The following is a 25,558-nucleotide window of genomic DNA, read 5'->3' on the forward strand; positions in this document are numbered from 1 at the left end:
ATTCCACCGGGATATAAGGCCCATTGATCGAGTCACCCAGGCCTGGGGTGCCTGGGGGGCTCAGTCGTTAAGCGTCTGCCTTCAGCTCAGGTCATGATCCTGGGGTCCTGGGATCGAGTCCCGCATCGCTGAGCGGGGAGCCTGCTTCTCCCTCTGCCTCCGCCTGCCCCACCCTCTGCTCATTCTCTCCCTCTCTCTCTCCCTCCCTGCTCCCCACCCTCTATCAAATAAATAGAATCTCTTTATTAAAAAAAATTTTTTTTTACCTAGGCCAGACTCGGAGTTGAGTTGCCCTGTCGAGACAGAGCATTGGCTTGTACTCTGGCTTCTTGGAAGGGCTCAAGCCAGCAGATACTCAGAGGTTGCCATGTGGCCCAGGATCTGGATCCTTCCCTGTCTACCCCAAGGTCAGTGTTCAGACCCACTAGAGCCAAGGTATCATCATCATTTCAACCTACTGCCCTCTGCCACCTGAGCTACCTGGCTCTCCTGGGCTGCTCACAGAGCACCGTGAGCAAAGAGCACACTGCTGACTTCCCAGAACAGTGAGGTCAGGGGGAAGGTCATTGACTTCCTCAAACCACCATCAGTCGATCTGGGGTACAAGGCTCAGCAAGACCACCGGGCCAAGGCAGCCAGCAGAGGAAGGAGTCACATTGCCGCTGCAACTTAGCTACTCCGGCTGGGTCAGCAGAGACCAGACACAGACCCAGAGGGGCATGACGCAGTCACTCCTGGACCAGTCAGCCTGAGCTCAGCCTAGATGGTCCATCCACACTCACCCTACACCCTGCATCCAGGGATGACAGGGACTCCTTCTCTCGAGTGCCTCGCGCCCCAGAGAACACCCCCAGCCCCCCTTCCCTCCATCTCCCTTCCTCCTCCCTCCGTCTCCCTGTGCCCAGATTCTCGTGTGGCCTCTTCCCTCACCCCCACCGTGTGAAGCACCATGCCAGACACAGATGTGCTCAACAGTGCTCAGTGAGGATACTGGTCGGTCCCCATGCTGGGTCAGCTATAAGGCCACCAATAGTCCCATTGGCCAACTTGGCCAGGCACAGAAGTTCCCAAAACTCACATGGCAGAGAAGGGCAAAGGGCAAGCCTGCAGGGGGAGGTGCGGGATGGAGGGGAGAGGTCTCTCGATCCTGCCCCTCCCCCCACCCGGTACCCCCCTCATGTACTAATGATGCCCTTAAGTCGAGCCTCTTCCTGTCCAGTGAGCCAGTTAAAGTAAAGTTAAAGTAATGGAAGATTGGATTATCCAGGGCCCGGAACAAAGCAACGGGAGCTCCTTAGTAGCAGAACCGTCCTGCCAGAGACTGGTGGCAGCGCGGGCTGGAGGCTAGAACAGGAACCAACAGAGACCCTCATGGCTGAGAGTGCTGCACTGGGGGCTAGGACCTGGGGGCATCCGTGTCAAAGCCCCCACCCGCACCCTACCCTGCTGGCCAAACCACGGAGTGACCAGAGATGACCAAAGTCTGCTCCAGGCTCTCCAGACCCCACATTCAATGCCAAGAATCTGGGCCCAGCCCAGTGTCTGCAGGCTCCGTGGCCCTGGGACACGCCTGCATCTCCTGGCCATGCTGCCCAACGGGGCTGAAGGCTGTAGAGGTTCCCCAGGGGACCCAGAAGGAAACTCTCGGCAGGTCAGCCCTTTCGGTTTGAAGATGCGTGGGAAAAATCTGGTGAGAGGAGCTTGCCACCCACACACCTCTGAAAAGCAAAGAGATGGGTGAAACCTGTCACCCGAGCTGAGCAAATGGACTTTTCTTTTGAGAGAGCAGTTGAAGCCAAAGCCATCAGAAACCACGGGGTGAGCACAGCTATTATGAAAGCCATTCAAAGTGGGTTAGGGTTGACAGAAAGGTCAGCCTTCTACGTTTCCCACACCGGTGGTTTCTGGAGGATGGTGAAGCTGAGCACGAGTGCGATCGCCAACCTCGGGCCTTTGATGTCTCTCCCCCGTCCCTCCCCCGTCCTCGCACGCTTGGGGGGAGAAGGGGGCCTGGTGTGGCTTTCTCCTACCTCCTGGCACAGACTGACTGCGGTTGCCCGTGACGCAGCTGCACCACCTGAAACCTGGAATCGACTGTCCTCTTAGCTCAAAAACAAGCGAAGGGAGTCAGGCGTCGGCAAACCTGACACGTGTGAGTGTCCTCACTGAAAGGAAGGCCTCAGTGCCAGACCAGGTTTGGTTTGGGGTCCGGGGCTCCCTAGAATCATCGAAGAGAAGGTGATGTCAGGTTGGGGGGTTGGAAGGGAGCGTCCCCGGGTTTCTGCTGCCAAGGAGGTCTCTGAATGAGCCTGGAGGAGAGAAGGAACCTTCCCGGGGAGGCGGGAATGGCCATGGGCCAGGTCAGTGAGGCAAGCACTGTCTTCTCCCCCAGGAGGAAGGAAGGGGGTGAGGGAGGGGTGCGGGGGACAGAAGCTAGGAGAGCAAAGAGGCGGGGAGGAAAGAAGGATGCGTGGGAGGGGCCTTCCCGGAGGTCTCAGGGAGGGCCGGGCAGGAGTCTGGGTTAGCAGAAGTCCCCTTTCTCATCGGAGGAAAGGCACCATGTGGAAAACGGCAGCATCCATGTGGCCAAAGCCAACCAGCACATCCAGTGAAACAGTATTTTAGTGGAAGCAAAACCTGGACGGTTTACCAAACACAGAAGGCGGTGGCTGCAGACATGGCAAAGGTCATCGGGCCTGTACCTCTGGCTCGGGGTCGGCCTCAGGACTTGCCACGTTCTCACAGAAAGGTCCTGAGGCAGGGCAGCCGCCGCTATCCCCACTCCGCCCCCCCCACCACCACCACCATGAGGCCTCTGCGTAAGAGACGCGTCCATGCGGGGGGGCCAAAGGTCTTTGTAGAGAAGGCCCTTCTCCACAAGCTGGGAAGCCCCCCCACCCCAGAACTGCGGGGTGTTCTCAGAGAGGATCACACATTCACGCCCATCTCAAGTCCGGTTCATCACGCTGCTTCCCTCACAAGTCACCGAGCGGGTCCTTGAGGGTCGCTGCCCTGTCACCGCTCTGGTTAGACCTTGAGGAAAGGGGCAAACCATGCTCATGGATCCGTCCCCAGATTTGATTCCACCAGGGACCCCTAAATATGGAACCAGGAATTCTCCCTCCGCCCACTGGGCCAAGCACTGGGGGTGGGGGTGGGGGAGGCAGAGGTGGAGATTTCGTTCTTGGAGAAGAAGCTGCTTCTCCACCAATACCTGAAAGGAAACTGTGCTGAGGTCAGAGCCTCCCGTGACCACGATTTCGCTCATGGCTTGCGTCTGTCTCCAAGGACATACTGCTAACTGGCAGATCATTTCTAAACGGAAAAACATTCCCTTCCCCAAATCCAAAGTGGTCCCCCTCCTGTCCAAAATGTAAGGATCACGGGAAGAAATAGGAGTTCGGTACTGATGGATGCACATTGGAGGAGATCAGGCCAAACACAGACGCCTCACCGGGCCCATCCCCAGAATTCAGAAGGTCCGTGAACGTGGATGGGGTGGGGGAATGCCACCTGTCCCCCAACTTAGAACTAAAATATAGCTCTTCCCTCCATCGTGAATACAAAGACCGTGTCGCCCTAGTATATGTCAGCAAGACCTGTGACTTTGTCACCAGTGAAATGGACAGATATTTTCCTACCAAACGAGAGCTATGACTCTCAAAATGTCATCGCAACTCTGAAATGAAGGTTGTCATTAGACCTGCTGGTAGAATCTTCGTGATGCATTAATAATAGAAGGCATATACGGGGCACCTGGGTGCCTCACTGGGTTAAAGCCTCTGCCTTCGGCTCGGGTCATGATCCCAGAGTCCTGGGATCGAGCCCCGCATCAGGCTCTCTGCTCAGCAGGGAGCCTGCTTCCTCCAATCTCTCTCTCTCTGTCTCTCTGCCTGCCTCTCTGCCTACTTGTGATCTCTGTCTATCAAATAAATTTTTAAAAAAATTAAAAGTAAAATTTTTTTTTGAAAAAGGCATGTACGTTACTAGTTCATACATTTGTTCTAATTTTAGAGAATCGTACCTCAACTGACATTTTCTTTATAATCTTATATGTTTTATTTTATTCATTTTACAACATTCTGAGAAGGGGGCAGTCGGCTTTATCAGATGCCCAAGGAGTACATGACGAGGGGATAAAAAAGGTCAAGGAACTGGCAGGTCTTTGTGCAAAAAAAAGAGGCAGATCAGCTCATCACAGCACTGGGTAGTTAGTAACCGTCGGTAGGAAGTACAGTCAATCTCACAGGCTCTGGCCATACGTCGCCCCGAGACCCGGGGAGGGGCTGAGAAGGCTGAACCATTTATAGAGCTTGTCACAGCCGCCGCACTGTGCTGAGACGGCTGTGGGAGTGGTTTTCTCTAAACCCATTTCATTTTACCAGAATGTAGATTATCCAGTGATTTAAAAAAAAAAAAAAAAAGAAAAAAGAAAGAATACCCCTTCCCTAAAGCAGGGTTTGCTGTGGTGGTCCTTGACCTTCACACCCTACCTGGGCACCATCCTCCACACAAAGGGCTGGGTGGGTTATTTACTCTCACAATAATTCTGCGTAACGAGCAACCTCAAAACCAGTGGCCTAGACCCGAAGCCCTTATTTAGCTTCCCAGACCTGCAGGTTGACGCAGGCGTTCTTGGGGACTGACGCGTGCCGATTGCTGAGGTCAGCAGCCCATCATCTGGCAGCCGGCTGGCTGTCGTTTGGTGGTGGCTGGGCTCCCTCTCGCATCTATGAGGTGGTGGGTGCAGGAGGGGCGAGGGGAGGCGCTGGCTGGCATACGGTGGCCTTGGCCAGGGGACCGTGGCCTGTTCCTCATGGTCTCCCCCACCCCCAGCAGGATGGCCAGGCTGGTTCAGGTGAGGACTGGGCAGGTTTCCAGAACAGCCAAGGCACGTGCCCAGCCTCGTGTTCTCTCAGAACTGTCACTTCGACCGTACACTGTAGACCAGAGCAAGCAGCGAGGCCAGCCCAGATTTGAGGCATGGGAAGAGAGACGGCTCTCAATGGGAGCATGGCAAGGCGGTGTGGGGACCACAGGGGGCAGAGACCACCTCGGAGCCTGGTGATCTGTCCTTCTTGTACCTTCCCTTTCATCCCGGTCCCACCTCCCTCAGGAAAACACTTGCCTTCTCCTCCAGACACGCCCAACTACATACACCACGCCATGCTTAGGACTCTCCGTGCACGCATCGCCTACAACAGCAGCAGCAAGGAAGATGGTGTCACAGCAGGTGGGTGGGGGGGGCTGTGGGGGTGGCTGGAAGGAGCGCATGCATAGGAGCGCATGCCCGCACACCAGAAGACGATGCAGAGGACGATGTTGCCCATGTTTCTGAAAGAGGACACTGGAAACTTCACAGTGGCTCCCCCTGGAAATGAGGCTGCGGGATCTGTCCAGGCTTTGGGAGGGGGTGGTATCAGGGTAGATCTTCTATACCATAGAGTTATTTTTATTATTTTACTTTTTTAAAGATTTTATTTATTTATATGAGAGAGAGAGAATGAGAGAAAGAGAGAGCATAAGTGGAGAAAGGTCAGCGGGAGAAGCAGACTCCCTGTCAAGCAGAGAGCCCGATGTGGTACTCGAACCCAGGACTCCAGGATCCTGACCTGAGCCGAAGGCAGAAGCTTAACCAACTGAGCCACCCAGATGCCCCTATTTTATTTATTTTATTACATGAAGGCATCTGCCTTTGGCTCGGGTCATGATCCCAGGGTCCTGGGATCGAGTCCTGCATCGGGCTCCTTGCTCAGTAGGGAGTCTGCTTCTCCCTCTCCCTCTGCCTGCCACTCCCGCCACTTGTGCTCTCTGACAAATAAATAAATAGAATCTTTAAAATTTGAAAAAAAATTCACATCAGCTCATGGCTGTCTCAGTTTCCCCAGTGAACAACCAAATGCCCAGTTCCTATGAGCTCGAGTCATCACAACGTTGTTAAATTAATGTTTCTCTACAGTCACCCAGAGGGGCAACAACTCAACAGTAAGAGTGAGCGCATGAAGCCGGGAGTGGAGGGCCCAGGATGAAATTGAAGCCTGGGACAGGGCTCTTGTTCCCCTGCCCAGGGCCATGGTCACCCCGCACTCCTGACTCAGGGTCTCTGCGGCAAGAAAGCCACGCCTGGATTCCAACGTGTGACCTGACCCTGGGACGGAAGTGCCTGGCCTCCAGTGGGGAAGACAGTATAACAGAGCACCTAGAGGTCAGATTCCAGTATCAGGAAACCATGAATGCATTCCGGCTGCCAAAACCTCCTAGCTATGGCTTCAGGCAAGGGAGGGAGTCGCTCTGTGCCTCAGTTTCTCCGCCTGTTAAGTGGGAGATGTAACAGTAGCTACTTCCTAAGGATGCTGTGGAGACCACATAAGATCAGAAAAGGGCCTTGCGGGGGCGACACTCGATCTCGGAGCTCGTTCTCGAGGGGAAATCCAGCTGGTGTGCCTCCATCTGCCCACAGAGATTTCTCACTTAGCCCGCAGTCCCGGGATCGAGTGTGACAAGTCAGAATGTCAAGCGTGGAGAGAACTCATGAAGAGTCAAATAGAGAGACACATTTCCGTGTCTTTTGTAGGTTTTTATAAAAAGCCAAAGAAAGACATTGAAGGGGACCTTAGCTAGGGGGTTATCTGCACAAGAAAATAGAAAGGATGAGAGAAACATTCCCAGTCCCAGAAGGGCGCAGACACTGACCTGACTCGCAACAGGGGCAATAGACGGGACAGCAGAGAAAGAGACCACCCTGCGGGAGCACCGCGCCAGCGCGGATGTGACCACGCCCACACTCTGCAGCCTGGTATTCCGCGATCATGCGCGCGGTAAACGAGTTGCCGAAGAAGGAGATTCCTTTTGAGCATCTAAAATGTGTGGGACGGTGGTTGTCTCCCTTTCTTCAAAGTCGCGTAGAGCCCCTCGACTAGAGTGTGGAAGGAAGAGGACGAGGCCAGCGTGGGACAAAGGTCCTCACGAGAGCACCAGAGCCGGGGTGTAGGGGGAGGAGGGGGACACTTTGCTCATCCCATGACCTGGCCCCATGGGAAGCTTCAGTGTATGAGACCAAGTCAGGATTGGGACGCCAAGCCACCGTTCAAAGACTACAAACACCAAAGAGCCATCTGGACACATGGAACAGCTTTTCATTTATTATAGCAGGAAGTTGGTGTCCAAAGGTTCCATGCTTCATGACAGCCTTCCCAGGGCCTTGAAGCCCATGGTAGACCCAGTGTCCTTCACCACCACACTACGGCGGTGACGGCTTCCAGAGAAGGGCCACCAGAGCAACGGAAGGAGCTCTCCAGGGCTGGTGGCTTCCTTGCACAGACCCATTTGTAACATTGGCTGTGGCCAAAAGGAAGATATTATAAGCACATTCCTGTCCCATGGCAGCCAACAGGCAGCCACCCGAGCCTCTCGCCAGGCCACAGGAAGGCACTGTGTCCAGTCCCGCTCTAGCCGGCCCTCCCTTGATCACCCGTTCTTGTCCGGCTGCTCATAGCGAACAAGATGCCATTACTACCCTAAGGACATAAAGGTGCGTCGCTCAAGGTTGCCAAGCTCTATTTTCTTCAAAGTTCTCTGGCAGCCAAGGTCCAACGTTCGAACTACACATTTGAGAAATGACCACTTTTAAATTCCAGCAAGGTTAAAGTTCAACGTAGTGTATCTGCCTCCCGCCAGGCATCGTGTGCGGGGTGAGGGGGTTTGGCCCCTGCCGTGGGTCCAGAACACACACAAAGATGCTCGTTCAGAGGCCACCCAGAGGCGCTGCCGTGTGCAGCTTGTCCCCGCAACGATCTACAAACCAGTCTGTCAGCCATACGAGGCCTCTTCACGTGTCTCAGCCAAGGGACAGCAGCTGACAGAGCCTTGCCTGGTGTCCTCTGTGTCTGAGTCCACACAGTGCCTGGTTCTTCCATATTTCCAGAAGGTTAGCATCTTGAGGGAACCGGCTATCGTGAATCTCTTATTGCCTCGGTGGGGAGAGAGGGTCCGGCTCACAGTGTACACACCAGTGTTTGCTGAACGAACGAATGTTCCACAGGCCTGAAAGACAGCCCCAACAGAACAAATCTCCAGTCATCCGAGGGGACTATGTCAAAACAATCACCCCACTGGAATGCACCTGTGGTGACGGGTGGACTTAAAATTAGTTTTTTAAAATTTTTTGGTAGGAAAAAAAAAAGACGATTTTTTAAAAAAATTATTTATTTGACAGACAGAGATCACAAGTAAGGAGAGAGGCAGGCAGAGAGAGAGGAAGGGAAGCAGGTTCCCCGCTGAGCAGAGAGCCCCATGTGGGGCTCGATCCCAGGACCCTGAGATCATGACCTGAGCCGAAGGCAGAGGCTTTAACTCACCGAGCCACCCAGGCATCCCAAGACGATTTCTTTTTTGATCATGAAAACACACCATCTTTCATTCAGTTTCTTGATTTTTTTCCATTGATGAAGTTCTCGTCAACCATAATTTGATACGATAAACCCTCTTTTATCTTTATTTCAAGAAGCACTCACACGGCGTATTTTCTGGAAATGTCTGGTGAGTCATGGTTCTTCATGGGTTTCCCCGTGTTGGCTCTTCCAATGTTTTTATCTTAGGATAAATCTGCTACCAAAACCTAGATTCGTCTGAATGTAAAATGGTTCTGTTTATGCAATCATTCAAAAACCAAGATAATTTGCCATAAAAAGTACTTAAAATCTTCACCGTGGGGTTCAATGGCAGCCCGTCTAATCCCAGGTTGGAGCTCTGTTAGGTCTGGGACAGTAGGGACAGTCATGTCCTAAAGGAAGCCCTTGGAAGCAGGCATGACCATTGTGAGTTGGGGGCTATGCAGGGTTTGTCATTCTCAGGGTATTTGTTCTCTCTAGCGTCTTGTTTTGTTTTGTTCTATTTTGTTTTGTTTTTCCCAACTAACATGCATTGGTCAAAAACACACGACCTCTCAACTCATAAAAAATACCCATTCTGATGTGTCTTAAATAACTCCAGGCTGAGTGTAGACCTAGGAGGCACGATCAGGACTCAGCCCCTTCCCCCTCCACCCCTCCCCACGTCCTCAGCTCCCCCTCGGCCCCCGTGATGCGTGGTCAGAGAAGCGCGTTATCGGAAGGGCACTGAATGGAAACGCCAACCCCAGTCGTGTTCTTTCCACCTCGTGGCACCATGTTATTCAGGTGTGTCCCATGCTTGTTGCTTATTCTCCTGAGTTCCTTAAAAGCCACCCGGGGTCTCCTGGAAATGGTAGCCGAGCAATGGCTCTGTCCATACACTGGCCTTGGGGACATCACCCTCCCCTCGACTGTAAGTGGTGTTTGTTGCACAGGGGCCCATGTCGCTGTGCTGGTCCCAGACAGATGCTTACTTACCCCCAGCCGCCTGCACATAGGACGGGTTAGCAAAGCCTGTGCATTGCTGCCCCTTTTGTGCTCCCTCTACTGCTTGGACAGGGAGGAGAAGGAGGATGTGGCAGAGTCCAGGGCATCTGTGCCCCCTTTGGAAGTCACTCTTGGGACTGAAACCCCAGCGAAGCCCCCTTGAGATCAAGTGTCAAAACCCAGTTCTCTGTGTCCCCCTAGAATAGTCCCCCTTGGAAATTCCACTGGACTGATTGGGACAAACCTGGGAAATAAGCTTGGCCAGAGAAGAGATGAAAACCAGGCACCCAGGGACCCCTGGGTGGCTCAGTCAGTTAAGCATCTGCCTTTGGCTCAGGTCATGATCCTGGGGTCCTGGGATCGAGCCTGAATTGGGGTCCCTGCTCTGCGGGGAGTCGTCTTCTCCCTTTGTCTGCTGCTTACCCTGCTTGTGCTCACTCTCTCTCTCTCTCCCTCTCTTTCTCTGTCAAATAAATAAATAAAACCTTAAAAAAAAAAACACCCAAAGAGAAGTGTGGGTAGGGTAGGGTAACTGGGGGTTGGGCATTAAGGAGGACACTTGTGATGAGCACTGAGCATTGTGGGCAAGTGATGAGTGTACTCTGGCCCTGAAACTAGTAATACACTACATGTTAACTAACCTGAATTATTTTTTTATTTTTTTTAAGAATTTATTTACTTGAGAGGGGGGAGCAGAGGGAGAGGGAGAGAGAGAATCCCAAGTGGACTTCCCCACCAAGCAGGGAGCCCCCTGCAGGCTTTGATCTCACCACCCTGAGACCACGACCTGAACCAAAATCGAGAGTCAGATACTTAACTGACTGAGTCACCCAGGCGCCCCTAATTAGCTTGAATTTTTTAAAAGTAAAAAGAAAAAAACAAAAACAAAAACAAAACACAACCGGCAATCCAGATGGCTTTAAAGTGTTTCAGAGATTTTATTTCCTTATCCTGATCTGTTTTTCACACTCTAATGTGGCTACGGGACCTCTCATGGGGCACTTCTAAAATATAGAAATGACAAAGAAAGTGACCGGTAATGAGTATTTTACACAGTCATCAAAAAGCACTTTTTCTGGTATATAAAACATTTTCACAGGTGAGGGCCAGATAGAAGACACAAAGCAAAAGTGAACTGCATAACTTTATTTTTTCAGCCTCGTCTCGGAATTGGAAGCCTTTGGACAGGTCAGCACTGTACAATAAGAAAAGGAGAAGCAGCAGGGAGGCAGATATCCTTCCAGCAAGCTCAGGAAAAAAAGGCTCAATTACACCAACCCGTTTTATAGGGAGGAGACAAAGCAGACCATTCCAAAAGCCACTCGGCAGAGTGAGCCCAAGACAGAGCCAGAGCCTGTTCTGCCATCTTGGGCTCTCGGGGTCCCTGTGCAGGCTGACCCACCCCTGTGACACAAGTGGACAAGCGGAGTCCTTGGGCAGGTCAACCCGGCAGGCAGGTGCGGAGTTACAGAAATCCTCCCGAGGTCAGCCGCATTAATGCTCCGGCAGGTGGCAAAAAGCCAGGGGGGTCCTCGGGACTGTCTGTCAGTCCTCCTTTGAAGATTGCAGCCATTATAGCCAAGAGCCAAGCAACGGTCTCATGGGACAGCCAGTCAGTTTGGAAAACTCTGGCTTGGAAATTCGAACTAAAGTAATTGTCCAAATTCATCCCTTTCCAGGTTTTTCTTTCTCCCCACTTCCTTTTTCTTCTTCTTCATTGGTTTCCCTCCAGTTGCATCTGGCGCAGGTGTACCCATATTTCTCGTGACTTCCAAAAAGGGCCATGCATGTCAGAGCGGAGACCCCTCAGTAGGAGAGAGCACCGGAGGTCGTCTCCAGCAGCATGGATGACAGCTTCACGCTTCCCTCTCTCCTCGTGAACGAGACCCACTGTGCCTGGCTGATGCAACCCAAGTTCTTCAGGGTCTTCATGAGATCCCGGCGGAATCTCTCACCCACAAAGACATAGAGGACGGGGTTCAGGCAACTGTGGAAGAAGGCGATGGTTTGAGTGACCTGGAAGCAGATGTCAATGTTGATGGAAACGGCACAGTCGGAAATGAACGTGGTGTAGGCATCGATGGTCCGCACCAACAGAATGCAGTTGTAGGGGAACTGAGACAGGACGAAGACCGTAAGGACCGTGATGGTCACCTTCAGGGCCTTGTGCTTGGAGGACTTCCTGGCTTGTAACAGAGTGTGAATGATGATGGTGTAACAGCACGCCATGACCACAAAAGGGAGGAAGAAGCCCAGGAGGACCTTCAGGGTCAAGACCGTGGACTTCACTCTGGTGCTCTCGTCACTGGGGTAAACCATGGTGCAGATGGTAATGTTCGATTGTCTCTTGAGTCGACTGTACAGGATTTCTGGGATGCAGAGTGTGGCCGCCACTATCCAGACGGTGAGGCAAATCATTTTGCTGTACAGGAGCCTTTTCTGCCTCCAGGTCTGGGCTCTCATGGCCTGAGCGATGGCGATGTACCGGTCCACGCTGATGCACATGATCAACAGCACGCAGCTGTAGAAGTTCATCTTGTACAAGCTGTTGACCACATTGCACAGGAAGGGCTGGAACCGCCACTGGTCGGCGGCGGCGATGGCCCAGAAGGGAAGGGTGATGAGGAAGAGAAGGTCGGCGATTGCCAGATTCAAGAGGAACATGTCGGTCATGGTCTTGACCCGTGTGCAGTACCAGTAGACGAGGATGACCAGACTGTTGCCCACGGCGCCCACGATGAACACGAGCCAGTACAAGGGGGGGAGGAAGTAGCTCGCAAACTGCCTGACGTGGCTTTTCACACAGAAATAGTTCTCAAGGCCATTCATGTCATCATCCACGGAAGACGTGGAGTGGTAGCTGTAGTCGTCAGATATGTTAGAGAAGAAGGTCTGCAAGGAGATATCGGATACCGTTTGGTTAAGGACAAGCCTTTGGAAGATGGCGGGATGACAGAGGCATGGACCACGTGGTCCTCCCCATCCCAAAAGTCTATGATGAGCCAAAGACATGTGTGCATGGAAAGTAGGCATTTCCGAGAGCATCTGTCTGGATCACCCGACAGATTTATATATTCAATGAATGGTTATCATGCGCTGAAGCTATGTCAGGAGCTGTGTGCACACTAACACCGCAGCTGCGGCTGAGTCAAACATGGCTCCCGCTTGTGGAACTCACGTCCTAGCAAGGGCACACACAGGCAAACCAACAGTGACAGGACATGTGGCAAGTGCTCAGACCCTTTTGGGACCCATGATGGGCACAAAACTTTTATCAAACTCTGAATGATTCTGATATCTCCTCTCCATTCCCTACTCCCAAGGGGTCCTCAGAGGCTCCTAAACCTTTCCAAGACCAGATTCCTCTGAGTCTTCTGAGAGCTATGTAGCTTCTGCTCATGAATCACCAACACACTCACACGCAAACTCACATCCATACCCTCTCCCGTGTGCACACATACACAAGTGCTGGTACAAGCAATGTCATTTTCAGATCCTTTGCTCAAAATTTGGTAAGAATTTCAAGACAGCAGAGCATGAAGTCAAGCAAGTGGCCTTTCTAAGTATGGGCCCTGTACAGCTGTGCAGGTTGAGCACTCACGTATCATTCTGTGGTCTCTCTAAAGGCTCTGTCCTGTTAGGCAAGAAGCCTAAGCAATGGGCTCACCAAGGATTTGGTTTTTTTTCGAACCAAATTATGGATCATCCCTCACCCTTGTTTGTCTCAATTTCAGAACAGACACACAGAAGCAAGCACATCTAGTTAAAGATCGTAAACACCCTTACCTGTTAATAAAATCGCAAATAGCATTTTCCTCTCACTTCGCCACATACCCCCAAGCTCTTCTGGTTTTGCGTGTTTGCAGAGCCCTCTGTGCTGGCGTCAACGGCCCCTCCAGGGCACAGCTCAGCAGAGATCTCACCCCAGGGAAACCACGCAGAGAAATCGCTCCCCGCAGCAGTTTCCTTCCCACAAACCTCCCCCCGCCCCCCACAAACAGGCAAGACAACAGTGTGTTTCAAGGAGCGTGAGGAATGGGGATGTACTCACTGCGAATTCTGTGGCCACCATGATGGATAAGATTCAAGCTCGCTTCTCGAAAGAGAGGACGCAAATCAAAAAGGGGTCTGCCTCGCAAAAGAACGGCAATAAACACCTGAAGACGAAGACTGAATGTTAAATTCGTTTGTTCTTAAGAAAAGAAAGAATCCCAAGCAAAAGTCAGAGTCCACTTGACACTGATGTCAAACCAAATATTCTCGATTTCAAAATGACCTTGGTCATTAACATAGGAATAAGAGTGACCTCTCCTCTGAGAGCCCTTTGGGGCCTTAACGTTTTCCAGCACGTCCTTTTCACATTAGTTCTTTTTCTCTTGACGCAACTTCGCAATCATGGTCTGGTTTGCTAAATGTCCCACCCTTATTTTATCAACCAGGGGGCTCCTAAAGATCGCAGGATGGAGGTCAACTTGAGAACCATCTGGGCCCAGACTCTGCAGGATAACCAGGTGGCAAGGACACGGGGGACATGGACTGGGTCCCTCTCCCAGAGGGGTTCAGAGCCCTAGCACCTGCCTACATGCTCTATTTACAAACCCAGGATAGGGAAATTGACCCTATTTTCTCCGTCTCCTGACTCCAGCAGGAAAAGGAGGTCCCAGGCTTTGTTTAGCAAAGAAAACCTAGTTAGTTCCCTAACACAAAGGGCCTCCAAGCTGACTTAAATAAATCTTAGCTGTTGTTCGCATGTGCTTTGAAGCTCTGTAAACCCACCCGATATGACTCAGGGAATACCAGCTTGCCTCTCTTCAAGGAAGGGTCTCTCTACCTGAGCCAGGCATTTCTTTGTACGCCTGAAGCGAGTATATTCCAAAGAACCATGTCCAGTGTCTCACCCTAAGTTTCTAGAAGAAAACAATTCCCCTTCATAGATCCAACCCTATCCTGTTGGTTTCCTTTCCATAACACGACATCGTGACTCAGCCTCCTTTTCTGAAAGTATAGTGGTTTTCAGTACCTGACGTGTGATGCGACCACTTTGGAAAATCGTTTGTCAGGTTCTTAAAAAGTTAAACAAACGCTTACCGTGTGATCTAATCATCAAGTAACCATGTTAAACCAAAGTTAAACCTAAGAAAAATGCAAGCATGTGGCCACAAAAGACTGATATACACACTAGTAGCTTTATTTATAAGAGCCGTTACTGGAAACAACCCAAATGTCCGTCAAGTCTCGGGAAGGGGTAAGCGAACATTGGCATGGCCACACAATGCATTCAGAATGAACAACGGATACACACAGCAACACGGACGGCTCTCAAAATAACAAGGTTAAGTAAAGAAGCCAGACCATGGCAGCACATACTTTGTGATTCACTTACATGAAATTCTAGAAAATGCAAAGTAATCTATCATGAGAGAACTCAGACCAGTGATTTCCTGGTAAGAGAGAGAAGAGGCAGGGGAGAGCGTGGGGGTGGGAGGTGCAAAGGTGCACAAGGAAGCCTTTCGGGGTGTTGGAGATGTTCACTATGCTCATCGTGGGAAGGTTTCGTGGGCATATACATAAGTCAGGACTTACATTCTGCACTTGGATTATGTGCAGTTTCTTTGTAGTTGGACCCCAAAACAGTGGTTCAACTGAAGAAAGGAAAAACAGCGAAATCCTCATGAAAGCTTTCTGGCTTTCTTCCCTCCCCAGAGTCCTCTCCTGCCTTTAGCAAGCGAGGAGGAAGGTGGCCCGAACTGGTTCCTTGCAACGTTCTTGCCAGCAGCGTATGCCTTGGAGTGCCTTGTGCTATTTATTAGAATTGAGGGCTCAAGATGAACAGTGTTTTTATTTTTTTTTTTAAGATTTTAGGGGCATCTGGGTGGCTCAGTCGGTTAAGAGTTGGCCATCAGTTCAGGTCATGATCGTGGCGTCCTGGGATCGAGCCTGCATCAGGCTCCCTGCTCAGTGGGAAGCCTGCTTCTCCCTCTCCCACTTCCCCTGATTGTGTTCTCTCTCTCTCTGTCTGTCCGTCAAATAAATAAAATCTTTAGAAAAATAAAAATAAAAAATAAAGATTTTATTTATTTATGAAAGTGAGAGCATGAGCAGAGAGGAGGGGCAGAGGGAGAAGCAGGTTCCCTCCTGAGCAGAGAGCCCAATTCGGGGCTCGATCCCAGGACCCCACAATCATGACCTGAGCTGAAGGCAGATGCTTAACCCACTGAGCCACCCAGGCGCTCCTGGACTCATGTTTTTAAAGCTTAGATAACTTGTGTGTAGATGCACGTGTATTGTCTCCTGAGAGAACCCAAGAACAATGACACAACAGAATAAGCCGTCATCGCTCAGATCTTAGTTTCTAAATACCTTCTTCCACCAAAAGGAAGCAGACTCTAGAGAAATGTCTAACTCCAGAGCTGGGGCAGGAAAACTGCAAGATGAACCTGGAGCTGATTTATTTATTTATTTATTGCATCAGGAAGCAAGTGTTTGAAGAACCATGAGGACTTGTCAAAAGGACGTAGGTGCCAACCTTCTGGGCTCCCACTAGCCGAATCGAAGGTGATTTGGGCACCAAATTAAGTAATGGTGGCAATCGTTCTAGTTCATTCAACTCTGTGAGGCTCCAGGAGTCCATACTGACACAAATGAATGACAAAATAAATGAAGAGGAGAGAAAGCTCTTTTTAAGGTGCTAGCTACTAAATATAGAAGGAATCCTGGGATTGGAAACTCGCCAATGGTTGCTGAAATTAGTGGATGGATGTTGGGCTGGGAGCTGGGATGTTGGCCGCATCTCAGAGGATAGCCCCCTCCCCCAAATTTCACATTGTCCCGTTGACTTTACTGTCCTCTATTTTGTTTCTGAATCGTGCCCTTAAGAAGGAAAATCTCTCTCTCTCTTTTTTTTAAATGCCCGGTTAAGTGTGGAAATTCCCAACTCGGCTCATGTAATTCTATTACAGGTTGGGAAAGAGGAAAATGGGTTTTTTTGAGACATTAGCCAGAAAACACTTTATATATTTCTAGTACTGGGTTTCTTTCTACCTGCATAAGAAGACCGAATGTTGGGCGCCTGGGTGGCTCAATTGGTTAAGCGACTGCCTTCAGCTCAGGTCATGATCCTGGAGTCCCGGGATCGAGTCCCGCATCGGGCTCAAAGCTCCACAGGGAGTCCGCTTCTCCCTCTGACCTTCTCCTCGCTCATGCTCTCTCTCACTGTCTCTCTCTCAAATAAATAAATAAAATATTAAAAAAAGAAGAAGAAGACTGAATGTTAAGAAATAATATGGAAGAAAATAAACTCCCAAGGGAAAAAAAAATCACATAAAGAAGAAAGAATGGCATTGGTTATGATTAGTTATAGCTAGTTAGTGGGGAGTGTAAATCATGTGTCCCCATGCTCTCCAGCCTTTAAGGGCCAGCAAAAAAATGTCACCTCCCTCAGTGAAGCCCTCTGAGATTTCTCTGGTGACAGAGACAGAATGGTTGATATTTGCACCCCTCCTGCCCTCTTGTCCTTGCCCTGCACAACCTTTTCAGAGGATAAAGCTATCTCTTGTCAAAATTTACAAAGCACAACAGCTCTGACTCTGCCCTTGATCCTGGAAACATGCCCTATTGTTATTCTCACAAAAGAACATAAAAATACACCTTGGGAGATGAGAGAAACAACCTTAATAACCAGCAATTGGTAATGGTTTGATCCGTCCTTCGATAACACACAAGTAGTCCATAACTAGAATGCACTAGACCTCACACGGATAAAGGGAGGTCACCGAGAGTATTAGGTAGCAATACAAGAGAGAAAACTATGTTGCAAGATCTTTTTTAAAAAAATATATGTAACAGTTACACACTTCACTGCTTATCAGTACTGAAACATTTTCTGGAAGGAGATTGAACAATCATGAGCAGCGGAAAGTGAGACTTTCATTTTTTCTTCCCTTCAGGTTTTGTAAACTATTTAAATATTTTACTTTGTGCTTGAAATTTTATTTTAGGAACTATTGTAAAAATAACCTGTCACCTTTTTTTTTTTTTTTTTAAAGAAGCCCCAGTGTGCTTCCGTTCCCTACACCATACACCTGTTTGCCAAGCTCGGCCCCAGAAGGCCCTCACGGCCCGCTCCGTTTGGCCTGGAAGGTAGCCACGATTAGTAATTAAAAGTAATTAAATTCTCTAGGGGCGCCTGGGTGGCTCAGTGGGTTAAAGCCTCTGCCTTCGGCTCAGGTCATGATCCCAGAGTCTGGGATCAAGCCCTGCATCAGGCTCTCTGCTCCGCGGAGAGCCTGCTTCCTCCTCTCTGTCTGCCTGCCTCTCTGCCTACTTGTGATCTCTCCCTCTCTCTGTCAAATAACTAAAATCTTAAAAAAAAAAAAAAAAAGTAATTAAATTCTCCATGGCTACTTTTTGCAACTTTGAGCTCCTACAGGAGCATTTTGGGAAAGCTTATCTTGCCGCCTCTCAATGTGTTTCGGGCTCATGGAAAATTTAGGGAGAGCCAAAAAGTGTAGAATCGAAACATAGTCCTCCCTAGAGCCACCGTCAAAAGACACTGCCGAGGGCCCTCCAGCTAGAATTCCCCTCTCCCATCAGAATTACTGCACCAATCGCAAAATCTCCAGGCTCGCTTTCATTTTCTTGTCACCCCTGAGAAGGAGGCAAACACCCACATATAACAAAACATACTGAAAGCGGGCCCCTCTCGGGTCTGCTGGGAGGGCCCCAGCTTCTGGCTCAGCACTGCCCCAGTCTCTCCTCACCGTGCTCAGGATGGCCTCGTTATGGGGCTACAACTGCTCAAATTTGAAAGGCCTGCCCGCATCCTGCAGCATAATGGGTGCGGTGAGGGGAAGCACGACAGATCCCCAGCTGTCCCTGGGTCCATCCCTTTCTGCATGTGGGACCTTAGCAAGGTGGGGCATGTCCTCACCGAGCCTAGATTTCCTTGGCTTGCGAGGGTTTGTGGCAAGGGGCGAGTGCAACGCTCTTTGCAGAATGCAGAGGGCTACGGGAGAAGGAGGGAACATTCTTCATCCTCTAGCTGCTCCTTCAATGTGTCTCGACACTGGATTCACCGGATGCACCTCTTCCACTTAAACACTGTGTAAGACCTGATCCGTGTGCTCAAGAAGCTGACATTCAAGTACGATGGATACGTCACCGAGGCAAATACCAGCAGTGCTAAATGCTACCAGTTGCTTTGGGAATCAGGAGGAGGAAGTCATGACTCCAGCATGGGGGAAACCCAGGAAGGCTTCTTTGAGGAGGTGGCATTTTTTGCTGACTCTTGAAGGCTGGAGAGGATCGGCATGTGCAATGAGGGGAGAGAACATTGATCGAGGGCAGGGAAAGGTATGCACAAAGGCGTGAAAGTCAGAAAACAGGACATGTGTACAGGAGCTTTGATGGTAGTAGAAAGAAGAGAGAGCTGTTAATTTACCAAAAAAAAAAAAAGTACCTCTGAGAAAAGTTAGGCTGGCATCCATTACTATCCAACCATTATTTTTCTTTTCTCTGCTGTCCTTAAGTAATTGACATGAACATCATCCTGGAGGGGTTCCTGGCTGGCTAACTCAGTAGAACACTGGGATGCTTGATCTCCGGGTCAAGAGTTCAACCCCCATGTTGGGTGTAGAGTTTACTTGAGAAAAACATCACTATGGAGCCCCAGCCCCCCTGCTCAACCGTCGCGGGTGAGCTGGATACAGACACTAATGTAAGGAACGTGGGTGTTGCTTTGATTTCTGTTAACTTTGCTCCACCGAGATTGAATCATCGCTTGCATTTTTTGGTAGGCCTGGAACCGGGGTCTCTGAGCTGTCTACCGGGCCGTCTTCAGGCCAAGCCTGGGTCGGGTGCCCGCCCCCTGCCCTGCTGTGGGCGCTGCGCTGAGTAGCCTATGAGCCCGGAGTCCTGGTGGGGGGTTTCAGAGCAGACAGATATGGAGAAAAGAGGCATCTAGCCCCAGGGGCTTATTCAGCTGGGGGGAGGAGGAGACGGGCTCCGGCAGGCTGGCGGCTGCCCCCCACGTCCAGCTCTGGGCTTGGCGACAGCTCACCTGCCGCCCTGGCCAGCTGCAGAGCCTCAGCTGCCGGGAAACTGGAGAGGGTGCGTGTGTTGGAAAGGACAAAGCCGTAGTCACTGAGGAGTCCTTAAAAATAAAGGAGCTTTGCTTTTTTCTGATTCTAAAGGAGATTTTGTACATTTCAACATTTCATAACACACAAACAATAACAACAACAACAGCCCCAGAGCAAATCGAGACGATGACGACAATTAAAACTACTCCAACAGCCCTCTCTTGGGTTGGCTCTTGGTCACTTTCTGAGATGTATCCTTTTAGACATTTTCTCTGCAACATAAACTGACACACACACACACACAAACACACACAATGGGAAGGGACTCAGGCTGCACAAACTATTACCCACCCGGCTTTTCTAGTGAACACTCTTTTCCAGCCCACTTTTGCCAATTAACATGGAGCTGTCATCAGACTTGACAGCTGTGGGGTGTTGCATCGTCTGCCTACACCACAGTTCACTTAACCAGTCACATCTTGGTACAAAGTTTGCTTGTTTCTAATTTCTCGCTGCTCCAGAGAATGCCGACCCAGACATCCTTTCCATGGGGCAGACTCTCAAACCCAAGGCCTGTCTGGGGACTTTACCTTCCTAGTCCTGACCCCCTTCTTGTCACCTGTCCCAAGCGCTGGCTTCTCCCTCCTGTAGGGTACAAATCACAGAACAGACTGCCTTGAATCTTTCCTTCCCATGTGTGGGTGGGAAGTTGTTTTATTACTCATCCTTAAAGCCTGGGCAAGCCTCTACCTGATTCACCTTTGCTTCCCTGGAAGCTTCCAGCGAAGTGCCTGGTGCTCATGACCACTGGACAAATAAGCGAAAGCCATCAAGGCAATGCACAAGGGAGGGCACGGGAGACCTGGGAACGTGCAGAGGAGAAGGGTGATACTCACTGCGGAGGGCAGCGGGCGAGGCTCCAGGAGAAGCTGGCCCCCCCAGCTCCGTGTGGAGGAAGAAGGCTAGTCTGCTCTCTGCCTGGGATGAGGGACAAGGCTTCTGTGGGTTCTGTGCAGGCAACTTTGCAAAAACACTATAAAGGAAGTCAGCCCCCCCCCCTCGCCTAAGTGTTGTCACGGGTGGGGTGGCCCAGGAGGGTGGGGACAGGGAGTCACCAGCTGTAGCTCCAGCAATCAGCAGACCTGATGATTTGCAACCAGAAGTGAAAAACCAAGAACCGCTGGGCTAAGGGAAACCATCTTTTCTGAAGACTTGTCTATGGACGGGAGAGGCTAAGAACACAGTCTTTTCCTAGACAGCACAACCGCTTGCAGGGAAAGGGGGAAAGAGGGGCTGTTGAGGGCGCTCAGCCTCGCCAGCTTGCCGTGGCTGTGCACCTGGAAGGTCTCCCTGGGCTGGGGAGGGGGACGGGGTCTGGCCGGACCTGCCGGCGACCAGCACCCCCACCCAGCACGGCACATCACCACGTCACCCTTTCTGGCCTTGACAACTTGACCCAAACCCACAGAGCCCTCCCACCAGACACAGACACAGTCGCTACTGGCCACAGGAGCCTTTTCAAAATCAAACTAATTGAAATGTAACTAGTTCCTTGGTCGCAGCAGCCCCACTGGAAACGCTCGATGGCCCCGCGGGCTAGTGGCTTCTGCAGCAGACAGCACAGGTCTCTGAAAATCCTACTGAATGACGCTCCTTTAGAAAGTCATGCGTGTGATGCCTGTCTAGGAAGCCAGGGAGCATTGGGGGGGGGGTGGGTCACAGACCCCTTAAAGTTGGGGTCAGATACTGTAAGCTTTCATTTCGATGTAACCACTCTCCATCAGATACACGGACACTGACAACAACGTTTCATCTGATTAACAATGGCCGTTTTGATGACGTTTTGTAAAAACCTAAACATACGAAATGGTATGTTCTTAATGAGGCCTACAGATGTTCTCCGGCCCCCAGCTCTGGTAGGGCCTTCGATCACGACGTGGAGGCCCCCCTCCCAGGTCCCAAGGTCAGGGGCTGTGCCTGGCAATGGAGAGGCGCATGGGGGAGGGGGTAATCGTGGAAAAGAAGCTGCAGCCGGTGACCTCTGCTAACAGAGGAAAGACCCAAGTCAGTTCCTTGCTGTCATTACAGAGAAGACCTCTCTTTTATCTTTGTTCTGGGGGAAAATCACAGCAGCACTCTCGTGGAGACCGGTTTCCTCTCTCCAGTACGTTCCTCATCCCGTGGGCTCACCGGGACGGCAGGGTGGCTGTCCCCCGATGCTTGGCCCATCGGTCACCGTCCGTTCACACAGAGCACCGTGAGGCATCAGCAGCTCGGCTGACTGTCTCCATGGGAAAGGCCAAAGAACAGCACGTACAAAAGTTACAGACCATGAGCAGTAAGAATGAAAGCGCTGGTTGATTCAGCAGCCTTGAGGGGGCCGTGAATTCCCTGCTCTCAGCCCAGAGTCATTGAGTGTTGGTGTCTAAAACGGTACCCTAGCCAAGGGCTCTGGTCTTCCATTTCTCCCTCCACATTGGCAATTCTGGACAGAAAAAAAGAAGGAGCAATAGACAGGAGAGATGCTCCCTGAACTGGTTTTTGGCCGTCCTCGGGCCAGCGGGGAGCCGTGCACCTGCTTCTTCCCCCCGGGGGCTGGCCTGGGGCCTAGGAACGCTTTCAGGACGCTGAGACACGTGCTATGGGTGCGGGAGCCCCCAGCCAGGAGGACGCTCGGCTCCCACCTCCTCGGGACCAAGCCATCGCCTCACCAGGTAAGGGCATCCCAGGGAGATGGGATGAGGCTGGCAGGAGGAAGGGAAGTCAGGGAGGGGAGTCGGGGAAGAAGAGAAGGATAAATGCACCGTCGTGGGGTGATGTCTTCTGCTGTGTGGTCCCTCGTGGTCCCGATGAAGTAGGGACGCTCAGGCAGCACCAAGTTCTAGAACACCCGAGCCCCCTCCCCAGGGATGCGGAGAGGAAGCTCGAGGCTGGGGAGGCAGGGAGACGTGAAGAAGAGAGAAATGATGTTCTCCAAGGAGCCAAGAGCAACGTGATTCCTTTCGCTGTGGTCCAATGTGGGTTCGTTCCTCACGGGGAGGACTTCCGACTTCTGTCCCCCTCGCCATGTGTCTCCGTGTGCAGGTGGAAGTCAGAGTTGGGTGTTTATGAGGTTGCAGGTGTCCTCTGATGGAGGGCATGTCTCTCTTTGTGTTCTCACATGTGACGAAGGAGAGTTCTAGAGGGTAGGGCAGTATGTGTGCGTGTCCCCTGGTGCCAGGGCCGACTGAGGGAGCCCCTGGGGCACGGATCCTGCTGCCCACAAGCTCTGCTGCCTGCAGCAGAAGAAGGACCCAAATACCTCATGGCGGGGGCCAGCGGGAGAGCCGCTTCTGGGTTCCTTCCTTTCGGTCCCCCCCTTCCACGTGTCTGACACAGTCTCTAGCAGAGAGGAAATGCATTTTGCTTGCATCCTCTGCTTCCCAGATTCTCCGTGCTTAAACTGGAGTCGTAATCTTGACTCCTTCCCGAGCCTTCCATACAGAGTGGGACAGTTGTATTCCAAAAGCCCGGTGGGGTCTTTGGAGGCAGGCTTGCTAGATCTCTCCTTATCATCGACCAAGGAAAGCCTCGCCAACTTGGGAAGCCCAAAGCATCTCGAAGTGGTTTGGTGGTGAGGGTCTGATCATTGCAGGTATAAGGAGTCTCAGGGCAAACTTCCAAGGGACAAAGTTGGTGATGACCCCTCTTTGTCCACTCACTCCACGAGGACAGGGACCGTGGGGTCTTGGCCACAGTTGCCGCCAACCACCCCATTCTAGGAGCTCACAAATCGTCTTTTGACTATATTAATGGAAAAGACACACCTCCCGTCAGCGCTGGGGGTCCAGGATAGTGCCATCCAACAACAGAGCTTTTTGCAGGGGTGGAAATGTTCTCTATCTGTACAGTTCAGTGGGCAGCCACCAGCCACAGGGGGCGGATGAGGACCTAAACCGTAGCTCGTGGGACTGAGAAACTGATTTATTGTATCGTATTTGTTGTCTTGCAACTGGTTTCAATTCACATGTAAATAACTACAGGTGGCTAGGGGCCACAGAGTGACCCACACAGGTCTATGTTGTCGCTAGTATCTGTACCTTAGGATGGCTCATTTTGCTACAAGCCGGGGCAGCCAGCCCAGGGTAGAGCCACTCTCCCCTCCCTGACCTCAGAGGGGCTTGAAGAAGGCGGAGGTCCCTCCTACCACAGCAGGCTTAAATCCAGCACAGGCTTGCGTCCCACTGGTTTTCCAGGACACCTGGAGATTCTTTATGATGCTGATGCTTGGAGACAGAGAGAGAAAGAGAGAGAGATGGCAGGAAGAAGTAGGGGACCCAGCAGCAGAAGCAAGGAGGGGATGGGAGAGACACGGGACCCACGGGAGCCGGCAAATGATGAGCTGTTGCAGAAGCGGGGGGAGCAAGATCATTCGGAGGCTCTGGAGACCCGTGGGCAGCTTTCTTAGAGAGGGCGAGTGAGAGGAAATGTCGGTTTCAGCAGAGAGGGGATGCATGGGGCGTCCCTGTCAGCAGCAGAAGTATAGATGCTCAAGGGCAGGTTATGGGTTCTCGGGGCAGCTGCCAAGCTCTTGCAGGACACAAGCTACGTAGAAGAGAAACAAAGGTCATCCACACCCCCTGAGATTCGGTGCTTATATGAACGTGGATCGTGAGACCAGCTGCGGGCTTGGTGATTTTATTTGCACCAGCTATGAGTGATAGATTCTGCCCCTCTCTGTCTCCCTGAAGATCTCACTGCAATCCTTCATTCAAAGCGGATTGGTCCAGTTCCTACGGCCTGCTGGCTCTGATCTCAGAGGTAGGGATGGGGCAGGAAATAAGACAGATAATGTTAAATAAAATTGCAGGGAATTAAAGAAGAGAGAGGTGACGAAGCGGCTAAGAGACCTCTTGACACTGGGTGGTTAGGAAGGGTTCACTAAGGAGGTGACGTCACTTTTTTTTCTTTTTTAAACAATTTTATTTTAATTTCCCTGATGGCTAGTGACATTGCACATTTTTACATGTGTCTGTTAGCCGTTCATATGTGTTCTTTGGAGAAGTGTCTGTTCACGTCTTCAGCCCACTTTATTTTTTTTAAGATTTTTTAATTTTATTTATTTGACAGAGAGAGAGATCACAAGTAGGCAGAGAGGCAGGCAGAGAGAGAGGGGGAAGCAGGCTCCCCGCTGAGCAGAGAGCCCCGATGTGGGGCTCGATCCCAGGATCCTGGAATCATGACTTAGCTGAAGGCAGAGGCTTAACCCACTGAACCACCCAGGTGCCCCTTCTGCCCACTTTTTGACTGGATTATTTCTTTTTGGGTGTTGAGTTTGACAAGTTCTTTATAGATCTTGGATACCAGCCCTTTATCTGCAGTGTCATTTGCAAATATCTTCTCCCATTCGGTGAGTTGCCTCTTTTCTTTGTTTTGTTGACTGTTTCCTTTTCAACATCATGAGCCATCAGGGAGATTCAAATCAAAACCACACTGAGATACCACCTTAAGCCAGTTAGAATGGCAAAAATTAACAAGGCAGGAAAAAAGTGTTGGTGAGGATGCGGAGAAAGGGGAACCCTCTCACACTGTTGGTAGGAATGCCAGCTGGCGTAGTGACTCTGGAAAACAATGCGGAGGCTCCTCAAAAAGTTAAAAATAGAGCTACCGTATGACCCAGGAATTGCACTACTGGGTATTTACCCCAAATATACAGATGTCATGAAAAGAAGGGGCACATGCACCCCAATGTTCATAGCAGCAATGTCCACAATTGCCAAACTGTGGAAAGAGCCAAGATGCCCTTCAACAGACGAATGGATAAAGAAGATGTGGTCCATATATACAATGGAATATTATGCAGCCATCAGAAAGGATGAATACCTATAATTTACATCGACATGGGTGGAACTGGAGGGGATTATGAAAAATGAAATAAGCCAATCAGAGAAAGAGAATTATCATATGGCTTCACTCATATGTAGAACATAAGGAATAGTATGGAGGACATTAGGAGAAGGAAGGGAAAAATGAAGGGGGGTGGAATCAGAGAGGGAGACAAACCATGAGAGACTATGGATTCCAGGAATCAAACTAAAGGTTTCGGAGGGGAAGGGGGCAGAG

The 25,558-nt window shown here is 50.9% G+C and overlaps 1 protein-coding gene across 1 annotated transcript; it reads right to left on the minus strand.

The window, feature by feature from the left end:
- Nucleotides 1–10,292: 10,292 nt before the first annotated feature.
- On the minus strand, nucleotides 10,293–20,459 carry CCR9 (C-C motif chemokine receptor 9). Its single transcript, XM_080817649.1, has 3 exons — nucleotides 20,353–20,459; nucleotides 13,429–13,534; nucleotides 10,293–12,269 (listed from the first exon to the last, which is right to left on the minus strand). The coding sequence occupies exons 2-3, from the start codon at nucleotides 13,447–13,449 to the stop codon at nucleotides 11,184–11,186; spliced, it is 1,107 nt and encodes a 368-aa protein (XP_080673775.1). The 5' UTR covers nucleotides 13,450–13,534; nucleotides 20,353–20,459; the 3' UTR covers nucleotides 10,293–11,183.
- Nucleotides 20,460–25,558: the final 5,099 nt, after the last annotated feature.

The sequence above is a fragment of the Martes martes genome, assembly GCF_963455335.1.
Source record: "Martes martes genome assembly, chromosome: 1".
Lineage (NCBI taxonomy): Eukaryota > Metazoa > Chordata > Mammalia > Carnivora > Mustelidae > Martes > Martes martes.